We start from the raw sequence: 13,969 nt of genomic DNA on the forward strand, positions 1-13,969 counted from the left end.
GTCAAACTAGCAAATTGCTCCGTGTATACCTTTACCGCTCCACGCTTTACGTTCTGGCTGGCCTGCGGGAGGCATACGTTCTTACCTCGCATGGGCTCGCAGCACAGCTATGCCGAATACGAAGGACCAGCCGCCATCTTGGTAAAGGAAAGGGATTGTGCGTGACCCGCCAAGATAAAGGGGGAAACTCCTCCCCCCATCCTTGCCCTCGGGTATCACTATAGCAACTGGGGGAGGCGGGGCTGAGCGAGCCAGTATTGGCTGAGTCGCGCACGCGCCTTTGTTACTACCCCCCCCCATGCTTTTGTCGCGTGCGAAGGCTGGGCCGCGGGGCGGGGGCGCTTTTCGCGAAGAGGCTTGTTTTTGCCTCACGCTGCGGATGGAGACGGGTTAAGGACACAGGCCGCGGGAGGGGGTGGGAAGGCGCCAGCGCGCATGCGCCGCGGAACTCCGTGAAGCGGTTGGGCGGGTTCGAAGATTTGCGGCGGCGGTTTAGCAAGCGAGGACGGGGCGCGGCTGCCAGGTGAGGCGTTGCCCGTGAGGAGGTTCTCTCTGGGGCTGGGCAACCTCAGGGGGATGGTGGCCACGGGTTTCTTCCCTCGGCGCGCGCCCGCGTGCGTTTGTGTGGCCCGCTGGGAGCCGTTGCCTGTCTCTCTGTGAGGGGAGAGGGGAAACCTCGCTTTTCAGGCGAGAAAGACCCCGCCCCCCCTCGCCATCCCTTGCTCTGGTTTCAGCCCCTTCGCTGCCTCCCGGGCGGCATTTTCGCCACGAAATGTAGGGCAGCCGATGGGAGCAGGGAAGAGCGGGCTGGAAGGAAATGGGAAAAGGGGTGTGTGGGGAGGAAAGGGGTTGCGACTGACGCCGCCCAAAAGGCAGATGGTTCAGCAAGTTTAGCTGACTGCAAACGTGACTTATCCACGAAAACGCAACGGGGAAGGGGGCCCTCAAAAACACTTTCGATCACTGTATTGTAGGGGGGGGTGGAGACTAGACTAGATGGCCCTCCGGCGCCCCTTCCCACGCTACGATTCTATGAGACAGTCAAGCACGGGATGGCGAGGGAGGAAAATCCCTTGTGAATTGGGAAGGGTTCATAGCTCAAGGGGGGGAGGTTCTCCCCCAAGAGAGGCGGGGGCGCCTTGCGCTCGAAAGTGGGGGATTTCAAAAATGCCATTGCGGAGAAGAACAGCACAGCTGTGATCGCTCTATATAGCGACAGATTTCCGGTTGGAGGTTGGGGATGTGTCGTGTGTGCTGAAAGAGCCGGAGTGACGTGCTGGGTGGGCCTTCTAGGGGGCAGTTTGCAGAGGATGTGCGATTCTCGCTTACGGAGTGGGAGTCTTGATTACGCTCTCCCGACTCCTGCATGTTTGGATAACTTCCTCAGCGCTTATGCTGCAAAGTTGAGTTACGAGCGAAATGAAAATTCTCCCCCAACAATCGCTCTCTACTTGTGCATGTATGAGCTATAGGGGCAAAACCTTTGTAGGTTGAGGACATGCTGGGTGGAAAGCTCTCAGGGGGCCCACATTCCAGTCGTGGGCGGGTTCAGCTCCATACATAATTCTGATGTCCACAGAGAGCTATTTCCTATTGAAACAGGCATATGCAGTATTTAATTATTAGGAATTCCACTCGGATTTCACACTCCTATTCTGCAGGATATTATGGATGTTGGTGCTTAAGTCACAACTTCAAAATGTGTTCCCAGAATTACACTCAAGCATGTTGATGTGACATTATTAAATTACTAACTTTTCCCATTTGATCATTTTCTTTTATTATAAAAGATGTCAGTTTGGCTGTTGCTAATAATTTACCCATTCATATATGTTTGGTATTTATGTTACTTCCAGCATTTATCATATCATGATCTAGTGGTTACTATCTAGCTAGTCAATTCTTGATCAATGATCTTTTGTGGAGGTTAAAAGAAAGAACACACTACCTTCTCAGTTAAGGTTTTTATTTCCCCCCAGTACTGTTTTAGTACAGGGTCATGTACTAACCACATGGTTGACATCTCTTCAGTTTTTGCCATTTTACCAAAGTCTCTTTCACTTGCTCCTTTTCACAGAAATTTAATAAGATTTTATCAATTTTAAACAACAATTTTCTGCGGGTTTTTCCCCTCCAAATTTTGTATAATCTCTCAAACGCCTGTTTTTAAATATCTCAAATTAAAACTGATCTCTCCCCCCAGATTCTTCACCTCCATAAACATGTCTAAGGTAAGATGTGCCTTTGCTCATAACTATTTTGATGGTTTGTTCTTTAAATAAACACTTATATGATACTGGTGTGCTAAATTAACTAATGAAGGAATATAAGCACATTGCTTTTATGCTGTCTAAAAAAAATAATCTCCATGTTAATCCATGTTAGGTGATGGATTGGATGGATTTTTAAAAACTACTTCTTCCTCTATGGAAATAAGAAGAGTCATGTTTTCTCCTGCAGTCTTTTTACCATGTCACTTAGTACTATTTCTATTTATTATTTTTAAATTATTATTTCCAATACTTATATGTCACTTTTCACCATAAATTGTCTCAAAGCAGGTTACAGAACAATAAATAAAGCACTGGATAAGTCAAATAATATGCTGCTTAAAAGTATAGAAACCACAGGTAAACAGAAAATAGGCCTTATAAAATTTACTTTAAAACCTTTATCAAGCACCTGAATTTCAACAGGGAGGATGCCTGTCTGATCTTAGCCAAGGTGAAGTTGCGCAGAACTGATTGCACAGCTCCTGGTGTACATGAGCTGCGCATCTGAGCCATGTGGGGGTCAACAAACAAACAGTATCCCTCAAAGATCTCTGTGATCAAACTGAGATATAAAGAATCAGGCACTCCTTAAGGTATCTTAGGCCAAAAGGTCAGTGTATATTTGTACAATAACCTTTAACTTGGTCTGGTAACATATTGGCAGTCAATGCAGGATTTTAAGCACTCAATTTATGTGCTGACAGTAGTTTTTCCCCATCAAAGGTTTAGCTGCATAACATTACACCTGGAGCTTCCAGACCAAGCACAAAGGTATCACCATGTAGAGTGCATTTGCAATAATCAAGTCTTGAAGTTACCAATGCATGAATCATCATGGCCAGCTAATCTCTATCGAATAATGACCATAGTTTGCATACCATCTGTAGCTGGTAAAAGGCTCTCCTAGGCACTGAGACTGCCTTAGCCTCAAGTGAGAGAGATGGATTCAGGAGCATCCACAAACTACAAACCTGTTCTTTCAGTCTTGAGTGCAACCACAGCCGGAGGAAGCAACTGGCCATTTTCCCAGACAGGGGAACTACTCACTCACAGTGACTCCAATGTCTGGGGTTCAGACTCAGTTTATGTTCAGCCTCTCCTAATTCTGATGTTATGGAGAAATAGAGCTACATGTCACCAGTGTAATGAATATGCTTTGCCCCAGAACTAGTAATAGCTGCTACTAACAGCAGCATATTGGCAACAAGATTGTGCCCTGAGGTACACAATAGCACAAGGATCATGGGACTGAGACGCAATCCCCCAGTGTTATTCTCTGAGCACAGTGGTGCTGTGGGTTAAACCACAGAGCCTAGGACTTGCTGATCAGAAGGTTGGCGGTTCGAATCCCCGCGACGGGGTGAGCTCCCGTTGCTCGGTCCCTGCTCCTGCCAACCTAGCAGTTTGAAAGCACGTCAAATTGCAAGTAGATAAATAGGTACCGCCTCGGCAGGAAGGGAAACAGCCATTCCGTGTGCTGCTCTGGTTCGCCACAAGCGGCTTAGTCGTGCTGGCCACATGACCTGGAAGCTATACGCTGGCTCACTCGGCCAATAAAGCGAGATGAGCACTGCAACCCCAGAGTCGGTCACGACTGGACCTAATGGTCAGGGGTCCCTTTACCTTTACCTTTTACATGGGACTGAGACACAATCTCCCAGTGTTATTCTCTGGGCACAGCCCTACAGGTAGGAATAGAACCACTAAAAAAGTTCCCCTAAAGCTATCTAGCAGAGCTAGTCCAGGAAGATACTGTAGCCAACAGTATCAAAAACTGCTGAGAGCCCTAGAAGCAGTAACAGATGCACTCCCTCTGTCCTGTGTCTGGGCTAAACACTCCTCCCTCCTTTTTGGTTGAAAATCCTGGCTATGTCAGGGTTGGGAATCAGAGGTGTACCTAGGGGCTAGCAAAACCCACCTCTTGTCGGGAGCACAGAAATCGGATATTGGATTATGGAGTGCATGACATACAGTGGTACCTCGGGTTACATACGCTTCAGGTTACATACGCTTCAGGTTACAGACTCTGCTAACCCAGAAATAGTGCTTCAGGTTAAGAACTTTGCTTCAGGATAAGAACAGAAATCGTGCAGCAGTGGCGCGGCGGCAGCGGGAGGCCCCATTAGCTAAAGTGGTCTTCAGGTTAAGAACAATTTGAGGTTAAGAACGGATCTCTGGAACGAATTAAGTACTTAACCTGAGGTACCGCTGTATATGTGTGTGTGACAATGTGATGCTGCTGTCATGGTGAGATCAAATGCAGGAAAAGCTTTCTGTCCTCTGCAGTAAAGTGATATTTCCGGGTGGGGGAGGGGAGGTGCCAACACAGCTCCTTACCAAGGGTGCAAGGGAGCCTAGGTACACCTGTGTTGGGAATTCTGTCTTAAAACAAGCCAGAGTTTGTTAATGGCAAAGAGGGGCAAGGGAAAGGGTTTCAGTCCTGATACTTCTGTTGTAATAAATTGTGGTGTAAGAAGCCTGGAATGATTTTTTTGAGCCAGGCCAAACTCCACAATTGGAGTCAAGAGGAAGGAACAATCAAAGGAGGTGTAGAGAGTAGAGTAGGTAGCTTTTCCATGAACAATTTTTCCACCTCAAAATAGCAGAATGTAATAGTATTTAAACTAATAATCTGAAATTTACATTCTTTTCTTTTCAGCAACAGCCTGCTGAAAAGTTTACAAATCCAGAAACTCCTGGTTATGTTGGATTTGCAAACCTTCCAAACCAGGTTCATCGGAAGTCTGTGAAAAAAGGCTTTGAATTCACCCTTATGGTGGTTGGTAAGATCACTTTTTATTTTAATAAATTAAAGTAGAATTTAGTAATTATTCATAACTTTGTTCTTGAAGATCCTGTATAGACATTATATCTGAAGTAATCATTATTCACAAGAACTAGCAGGTATAAATCTGAACCTATTAAAGAATCTGTAACTCAGTTATAGAATAGTGGGCCAGCTTCCATTGCTGAAAACTTTTTTAAGGTTCTCTGATAGCAGGATTCGGAAATGCCTCTTGGGAAGTAAAATTAGGGAAGCAGGAAAGTTGATCATGCAACTTCTAGGTAACCCATTCAATGCTCTAGCACATGAAAGAATAAACAGTTAATGTGGGATTTCAGATAAAATTGTCCAAACACTTGTAAAGATTATTATAGTGATGCTAACCTGCAATACAAATTAGATCCATGCCACCATCTGAAACAATGCTGCCTTCCATTCCAAGGCCTTCCTTAATTAATTAATTAAAAGATTTATAGCCTGCCCCTCATTAATAGTGTTAACAGGGCAGGATAACAAGATAACATTACACAAAAAAATTCACACATATTTTGCCATATGCAAATTAGTAATCTCTCTTGCAGGTGGTTTGGAGTTCCCAAAAATAAGTCTGGGAACACACACAAGTATTAAGATGTCTGATTGGCAGAATGTCAAGATGTGAAACTTTCCCCATAACTGGGTTTCTCCCAGAAAGAGCTTGTTCCTACATGCAGGGAACACTGAAAATTATTGTCACAATTCTAACTTATTTAGAAGGTGTGCTTTGTAAGCCTGAAGAATATTAACTGTTCATTGACTGTTGCCAAGTTTGGAATGAAATAGGTAACAATGTACAACAGTGAAAGGTCCAACCTTCTGCTGATTCATTAATATGTAATACTTTCTTATGGTTTTATTTTCATATTAATTCATAGGTGAATCTGGCTTGGGAAAATCTACTCTAATAAACAGCCTGTTCTTAACAGATCTCTATCCAGAAAGAATAATCCCAGGAGCAGCTGGTAAACATGAAATTTTGGTGTCTTCTGTTTTTGAATCTTATTAAACAGTTAACTTGTGTGAGCCAGGATTGAAAAGCGGGGGGACTTCCAGTCATGGGTGCTTAATGCAGTTTTGTACCAGTTAAGTGCCTTGTTCCTTACTCCATGTGGTCACAAAAATACACAAAGCTTTTTGCAGACTTCTGAGCAGTTGAAAACAATTTCATGAAAGTCACTTGGCTGGTTTGAACATAATACAGTGGTACCTCAGGTTACAGACGCTTCAGGTTACAGACTCCGCTAACCCAGAAATAGTACCTCGGGTAAAGAACTTTGCTTCAGGATGAGAACAGAAATCGCTCGGCAGTGGGAGGCCCCATTAGCTAAAGTGGTACCTCTGGTTAAGAACAGTTTCAGGTTAAGAACAGACCTCCAGAACGAATTAAGTTCTTAACCTGAGGTACCACTGTATTAAACTGTAGTTTAGCATGAATGAGACAAGGCACGTCCTGGGCTCATGTCCTCTTCCTTCCCTCCCTCTCTGGTGCAGCATCAAAGAGCTTAGAATTTTTCTTTCAGCGTAGTTTAAATTCAGCACAGTTTAGGGTTGAGGTATAACACTAAATTGAATTTTATCTAAAACGACCCCAATCCCTTCTCAACCACTCTCAAGGGGATAGGGCATGAATCCAATACTCACTGTGACTCATCCTCATAACCTTACGGTTAAGCTGGACATGTGAATAAGACCACTGTTTCTGACACAATAGTTACTTTTTATAGTAAATCCTTTATAATTGTTTCCTTTCATCTTTCCCCTTTTTGATCTTTAAAAAATACTGATAAAGTTCAAAAGTCAGAATGCAATGCAGTATTCCTGGTGAGGGAGTTGTTCCCCATATTCTAACTCTTTTAGCCTTGGTGGTAGGCCTTGTTTATTTTGCCCTTCCTTTGTATCTTGTAGTTTGAGTCTCTTGCTTTTGACACTTGCATGTATTTGCTCATCAGAAAACCTTGTTGGGCTCAAAGCAAATTGTGATCAAGGCCATATAGATTGATCTATTTTAGGGTGGGGGAGAAGATGTCTTTCCTTTTGTACCAGAAAGCCTTGGAGACTTTAAACTTTTTAATTCTACAATATAACCAATACAGTGGAACCTCGTGTTATGTACCACCCTCCTTGCAAACGCTGTGGATTATGAGCTCTGCTAACCCGGAAGTAGATGCCTCTTGTTGCGAACTTTGCCCCGGGATACGAGCAGAATTTGCATGGCGGCAGTGGGAGGCGCCATTAGTGAAAGCACGCCTCATGTTATGAGCAGTTTTGGTTTACAAATAGACCTCTGGAACAGATTAAGTTCGTAACCGGAGGTACCACTGTGGTTAAAAATACAGATTATTTTGCTGTTTGTGGCTCAGCTGTAGTTTAGCTAGATACTTAGTTACTGTTAATTATATTGATCTTGCTTCAAAGGCTCTTGATCTTGCCTTCAGCCATCCTGAGATCAATTTTGTTTCCTTTCCAGAGAAAATTGAAAGGACTGTGCAGATTGAAGCTTCAACAGTTGAAATTGAGGAAAGGGGTGTAAAGCTCCGTCTAACTGTGGTAGATACACCAGGATACGGTGATGCCATCAATTGTCGAGATTGGTATGTTATATACTTGACCATAGGTCAAAAATGTGTACTCAAAGATGTTCAGTTCTTGAATTCATTAATTGGCTTGTTGGCAACTTAATTTCATTTGATATATTTTGAATAAATTGTCACTTGCTGAACTATTATTCCTGTATGTATTGGTTAGTGTATTTAGCATGGTTTTTTCCCCTCCAACCACTTTGTGATCAAATCTGGAAAATGCAGCATATAAATCTACTGACTGATGATTATATGTAATAGGTCTGTTTGGGGCAGGTACTGAAAAACTTAATTGTGATTAGGACCTCCATTTTCTCCCACTCCACCAAGTCCTCTTTCAAAACCTGATTTCATTCTGTAAGTAATGTCTTGCAGCCTCATAGTGCAGCATGCTGTGTTGAGACAGCTTCTACTTCTGTTCTTTAGCATCTGTTGACTGGAAATATTGTGTTTTTGTTTGTGCTCATTGCCAATTCCACATTTCAGTGTGCGTCTCTTCATCATTTCCTAACTTTCTTGGACCTCTGTCATATAAGCATAGGATTGCATTTAAGGGTGTTCCTCAGCTGATGGTAAATCTTCCCTTCATGCAACAGAGCAGGAATCAATTGCCAGTGCTCCCCTGTCCCCCCCCCAAAAAAAATTCCTCAGGAGGGTACGTCAGCCCTTTTTCAACCTTACCATCAACTGAGCAATACATTTGGATACCACCCAAAGTCTTATATTTGGTGAATATACATATTTTGTTTATATGTATACACACGCATGTACACGTGTACTTTTTGGGAGTGGCTTTAAAGTACTATTAAGAGCTTCATTCCTTTTTGATACTGCTCTTTCTAAATAATTGCTTGATTTGACATAAGCAACTATTGTCCAGAATTGCAGAAAAGGGGTGTTTACATAAGTGTGATATTTTATTTAAGTTTCAGGACCATTATATCCTATATTGATGAGCAATTTGAGCGTTACCTTCATGATGAGAGTGGTTTGAACAGACGGCATATTGTAGACAATAGAGTTCACTGCTGCTTCTATTTCATTTCACCATTTGGTCATGGGTATGTATAGTAGTACTTGTAGATTTGTAGTAAAAAAATCTTTTATACAGTGGCCTAATCTGTATGCATAATATTAGGCTTTTTAATTTTAAAAAAAACTATGTAAATAACTGAAAATTTTAACATTATTATTTTTAGACTTAAGCCCTTGGATGTTGAGTTCATGAAAGCCATACACAACAAAGTGAATATTGTGCCTGTAATTGCAAAAGCTGATACTCTTACTCTGAAGGAGCGAGAAAGACTGAAGAAAAGAGTAAGTTTTGGCAAACTTTTCAACTGTAGTTTCTCGTGTCATGTTGAATCTTACTCCAAGGAATGCTTTAAATTTAAGTAGCTGCTTGGATGTCATGGAGGGATGCAGTGGGGGGGAAAGCCCTATTGCACCTCTGCCAGCTTTAGCAAGTGCAGTCTATGGGTGGACTGCCCCAAGTCTGGAGAGTTCAAGGAGGCTACAGTATGGTGTATGAAATTACAATGGTAGGATAAGTCAAGCATGCAAAGTCAAAGACATGACAGGGTCAGGCATGAGTAATCAGTTGAAGTCTAAAACATCACCCAGGGTCAGCATCAGGAGGAATCGGGAGTCAGCAGCCAAGGAGATCTAGTTTAGGCAAGATAATTCAGGGAGCTAGAGATCTGTGCTGTTCCAGCAGTTAGGAAGCTCAAAGTAAGGGTTGTTACAGGCCAGCTGCTGGTCTTTAAGGGCATCCTTACTCCCAACTTGGGGTTTTACTACAAGGTGACTTAGGGCTCTCAGAAGCACACTTCATTGTGAGTCTGTGGCCTGGACTTGAATCTTTAGACACTTGAGTTCTTGAGGACAAAGATGGCTCAACCTCTCCCTCAGACTCTTCGAATGGCTCATCTGCTGGTTGAAATGACAAGAACACAAAGGGCATCTCTGGGGGATCCCCTGGAGATGGCTCGGGGGGGGGGGAGGGCTGTCGGGATCTCTAGGGCTAGAGACAGTATTTGGTCAATGGGAGATCTAGTTTGTTCTCGGGGGAGTCATTGGGCCTTCTGGCGGTTCCCTCACTGTGAGGTTACAGGGAACCAGGCAGAGGGTCTTCTTGATAGTGGCGCCCGACCTGTGGAATGCCCTCCTGTCAGATGTCAAGGAAATAAACAACTATCCGACTTTTAGAAGACGTCTGAAGGCAGCCCTGTTTAGGAAAGTTTTTAATGTTTGAAGTTTTATTCTATTTTTAATGTTCTGCTGAAAGCTGCCCAGAGTGGCTGGGAAAATCCAGCCAGATGGGTGGGGTATAAATAAATTATTATTATTATTATTATTATTATTATTATTATTATTATTATTATTACTACTTATTGTTGCACTCCAGGGCTGGGCTGGGCATAACAGCCTGCAGCCTTTGGAGCTTGGCCCATATACCTTTTTTTGTTTTTGTTTAATTTTGTTTTGTTTTTTGTTTCTTTATGCTCAGATTCTGGATGAAATTGAAGAACATAGTATCAAGATATATCACTTGCCTGATGCTGAATCAGATGAGGATGAGGACTTTAAAGAACAGACCAGGCTTCTGAAGGTAAAGCCTTTTATCAGTGGTGGAGAAACAGTGATGCATTGAATGGATCAGATGCTGTATGTCCTCCTCTTTATAGACTGTTCCCAGTTGTCCTCAAGTTGTAAATGAAACACCTTCAGATAAGATTTGTCCTCTATTGCAGCTCAGCTACACAACTTATGCTCCTAAGCTCCCATGTCTAATAAAAGTAATTGATCACTTCATTTGAATGCTTGAGATGGTGGTTATTGCTATGGAACTACTTGCATAGGAAAGTACCATATGGTTGTAACATACTTGTTTTATCCTGTTTAATTTCAGACCAGCATTCCATTTTGTGTAGTGGGATCCAATCAGCTGATTGAGGCCAAAGGCAAAAAGGTTAGAGGTCGCCTCTATCCTTGGGGAGTTGTTGAAGTGGAGAACCCAGAGCATAATGACTTCTTAAAGCTAAGAACCATGCTAATGTAAGCATGTTACTTTACTTCATTACTTTATCCGTTGTTACTTCATCTTCCCCACATAAACATTCAACAAGAACTTTTAAGGAGGATTAGTATGTCTCCCTGATTATTAACAGGATTATCATAATTTCAGGGGCAGAAGTGTTCAGAATCATCACTCTCTTTAAAGGCTATACCACATGGCAATTCTAGAAATAATCTTGCCAGAAATTTTGCTGTTAGATTTGATTTTTGGCTTGGGCCTTGCACAAGTTAGCTAATCTTGACAAACAATATAAAAATTGAAACTCCCTATACTGCAGTGTCAAACAGCCATATAGGGAATGTGCTTTTTAAAGCGTTAGCTGAATTTACATAAATTTGCTTGGTTTGTTTGCCCTATCCTTTCTCCTGACTGTTTAGAAATTGGACCACAAAAGAAAATGAGCTGAATGTGTTCATAGGTTAATTGCATGGTTGATGGAAATGATATTGATGTTGTCTTTAGCATGGTTATTTTGTCCAGAATGAACATTCACCAATCAGATTTCTATAACTTTACATTGCATTACTTCTTCTAAAGTTAGTTTTTAAATGTGTAGTTTTCTGAGAAGGACTGGACAGGGTATGACAATTCGCAAGATTCTTTGGGTGAGGCCAAGTACTTTATAGTGTGGGTGCGATATTAGCTTTGCTAATTTGCATAAACTATGTTCAGAACTGTGTGTGAAAAGCTAGCCTTGCTGATCCATGGGTAAGACTTCTGCATCTTGTACAGGTCTCTTGTCCAGGATGATTTCCCCCTACAGAACGTAAAAGCACAGTCCTCAGACTCTCCCAGCTTTTCCTACTCCCCAACCTTTCCCTCACACTGCATATTTTGCCAGAATTCCTTCACATCCATTCTAGCTCTTGGTCACAAACTATATATAGCATTGTGCTTCTTTGTTTTTCCAGCACTCACATGCAGGATCTCCAGGAAGTTACTCAAGACCTTCACTATGAAAATTTCCGTTCTGAAAGACTTAAAAAAGGTGGCAGGTTGGTACCTCTTCTTTGTTTCTGCAGTTCCATTGAATTGCATTGATGTGTGGTGGTGATACTTTTCTTTCAAAAAGATCTAATAAAAAGCTATTTCTCTGTCTAATTCTTCCTCCTCCTTCCCTGTATATAGGAAGGTTGAAGATGAAGAAGTTAACAAAGACCAAATCTTGCTGGAAAAGGAAGCTGAAGTAAGGATTTTATTATACATTTTTAAAATACATCTAATACCTCACAATTGATGTTTTTATTTTATTTCCATGTTCTCTTGAGGGGACAAAGGCAGTCACACTTCCATTGAAGCCCAGATATATATTACCCATGCAAGACATATCTGGTTCTCTGCCCCAGACATATCTTGCCAGAGGCTCTATCAGAAGAGAAGGTTAACTGGTGCCTCAAAGTCCAGTAAATCTTGTACTTTGTCCAGTGTTTTCTCTTCACTACACTTCGTTTAGTGGTGAAACAAGCGCAAAGAATCAATCTTAAATATAGTTTGTTGGAGGGGGGGAAACTTCAGTTGATGAAACTAACGTATTTCAGCTAACCACTGCTAAAATTAACTTCAGTTAAGGGTTCAAATGCCATGATCAGCTGTAGTTAATATGGAGCACAAAAAGAATCTTCCAATCTCCCTTTGGCCAAGCCAGAGGTGAAGTGAGAGGAGAATTAGTCTGGAGTTCACTGCAGCTCATTCTCATTATTCTAAACCATGGCCTAGTGTTCTGTTTGAGCATAGCTATTCTGTCTAGCAATTTTCATTTTAGAATGTCCATGGCTAAAAACTGCAAGTTTCCCATCTTGCTCTTTTAATGCTAAATTAAATATTCATTTTATTTGTGTACTCTGTGCAGACACACACATTAGAAATTGTGATTCCAAAAAACATAAATGAAACCTCCATTATTGCAGCTTTAATACAAAATTGCAGCCGCAAGCTTTGATTTGTACATTTCAAATTAACTAAGGCTGTGGTCCTATGTACATTTAATTGTAATTAAATAGCACTGAGTTTAGCAGATTTTAATCATTTGGCTACCTGTTAAATGCATCCTTTTTTCCCTTCTTTTTTTTTTTTTTTTGAGACTACTTTGAGTACCATACTTTGAGACTATGAGTACCATAGTCTGTAATGAGGAAGGAAGAAGAAAGCAGTTTGTTATACTCACTTTTGCAAAACAACAACATCTGCAGAAGAGCCATATTTTCAGAATAAAAACACGGTAAAGATTGTATCATTTTCTTCTAGCTCCGTCGGATGCAAGAGATGATTGCAAGAATGCAGGCACAGATGCAAATGCAGAGGCATGGTGGAGAAGGAGACAGTGATGGCATCCATGGGCACAAAGTTTAAATTATTTGGTAAGAAACATTTTAATGGAAAAGCCCTTATCTGTAAAACACTGCTATGCAAGAAAAGCAGGGTTGTGTGTCTTAAATACACATTTTGACTTCTGGATCAGTCTTTGTGTAGTACTTTCTACATGCTTGTGTTGGTGTGCTAACCCTGCTCTAGACAAAGCCTATGTAGTGCCCTCCATACGTTGTTGAACTGCAGTTCCCATCATTCCTGATCATTGGCCATGCTGACTGAAGCTGGTGATGGTTACAGTCCAGCAACACCTGGATAGCCCCCATGGGCTGCAGTGTCAAAAATGTGGTAATTCTAAGTTAGCCTTGCAAATTTTACAGGGCTGCACATGCCACTACCCATTGTGCCCTCCATTTTCCTTCTCCTCACGGGAATCGGGCCTTTAAGACCAGGAAGAGAGAAAACATGGAGGCACCTTAGTACTGTGCCTTCGTTTCCCCAACTTGGAAATGTTGTCAGAGCTGTGGAGGGGGGAGAAGCCTTTTCAGTCCTGGGGGCGTCATTCCTTTGCAGGGAACTTCCTGGGGGTTGTGTTCTAGTAGTAGGGAGAGACAGAGGTAAAAGAGGAGTTAGGCAATAGAAGTTGACTCTCTTACCTTTGAACATGGGAATGTTCTACATTTAATAGAAGTGAAGAAAGTCTTTGGCTTTGAGGCAATAGAGATATGTTGTGCTGAATGTGTAGTAATGGAACAACCCATGTTATTTTCTTTTACAACACAGGGAGAAGGAGATTTAAACCCCTGTACTGTAGACTAAATGGGGGCAGTTTATTTTTTCTACCTCCACTTCAGACACATAACTTCATGCATCTACCTAACAAGTCATCATGAAGCAACTGGAGGGT

General features: G+C 42.0%; 2 protein-coding genes and 1 long non-coding RNA gene across 6 annotated transcripts in view; 1 reads left to right on the forward strand and 2 right to left on the reverse strand.

Annotated features, from left to right (window-relative positions):
* Nucleotides 1–221, reverse strand: part of HDLBP (high density lipoprotein binding protein) — a 56,294-nt gene extending 56,073 nt beyond the window's left edge. For 2 of the 3 annotated variants that reach the window (XM_083443076.1, XM_083443078.1), the window contains exon 1: nt 86–221. The gene's annotated coding sequence lies outside the window, so the exon portion shown is untranslated. Of the gene's footprint in view, nt 1–29 lie in introns of all 3 variants that reach the window. The other variant, XM_083443080.1, reaches the window with a different exon arrangement.
* Nucleotides 1–13,969, forward strand: part of SEPTIN2 (septin 2) — a 17,485-nt gene continuing 3,516 nt past the window's right edge. Inside the window, exons 1-12 of one of the 2 annotated variants that reach the window (XM_083443096.1) lie at nt 1–141; nt 2,204–2,231; nt 4,933–5,056; nt 5,973–6,059; nt 7,565–7,688; nt 8,603–8,737; nt 8,876–8,993; nt 10,186–10,287; nt 10,588–10,733; nt 11,667–11,750; nt 11,884–11,941; nt 13,000–13,112. In XM_083443096.1, the coding sequence (XP_083299222.1) occupies nt 2,223–2,231; nt 4,933–5,056; nt 5,973–6,059; nt 7,565–7,688; nt 8,603–8,737; nt 8,876–8,993; nt 10,186–10,287; nt 10,588–10,733; nt 11,667–11,750; nt 11,884–11,941; nt 13,000–13,104 (1,092 nt within the window). In that variant the 5' untranslated portion in view covers nt 1–141; nt 2,204–2,222 and the 3' untranslated portion in view covers nt 13,105–13,112. Of the gene's footprint in view, nt 142–312; nt 524–2,203; nt 2,232–4,932; nt 5,057–5,972; nt 6,060–7,564; nt 7,689–8,602; nt 8,738–8,875; nt 8,994–10,185; nt 10,288–10,587; nt 10,734–11,666; nt 11,751–11,883; nt 11,942–12,999; nt 13,113–13,969 lie in introns of those variants that run through there. The other variant, XM_083443095.1, reaches the window with a different exon arrangement.
* Nucleotides 13,121–13,969, reverse strand: part of LOC310678790 — a 16,945-nt gene continuing 16,096 nt past the window's right edge. Inside the window, exon 3 of the long non-coding RNA XR_014511970.1 lies at nt 13,121–13,795. This is a non-coding gene — a long non-coding RNA (uncharacterized lncRNA). The remainder of the gene's footprint in view (nt 13,796–13,969) is intronic.

The sequence above is a fragment of the Podarcis tiliguerta genome, assembly GCF_965153285.1.
Source record: "Podarcis tiliguerta genome assembly, chromosome: 5".
NCBI lineage: Eukaryota > Metazoa > Chordata > Lepidosauria > Squamata > Lacertidae > Podarcis > Podarcis tiliguerta.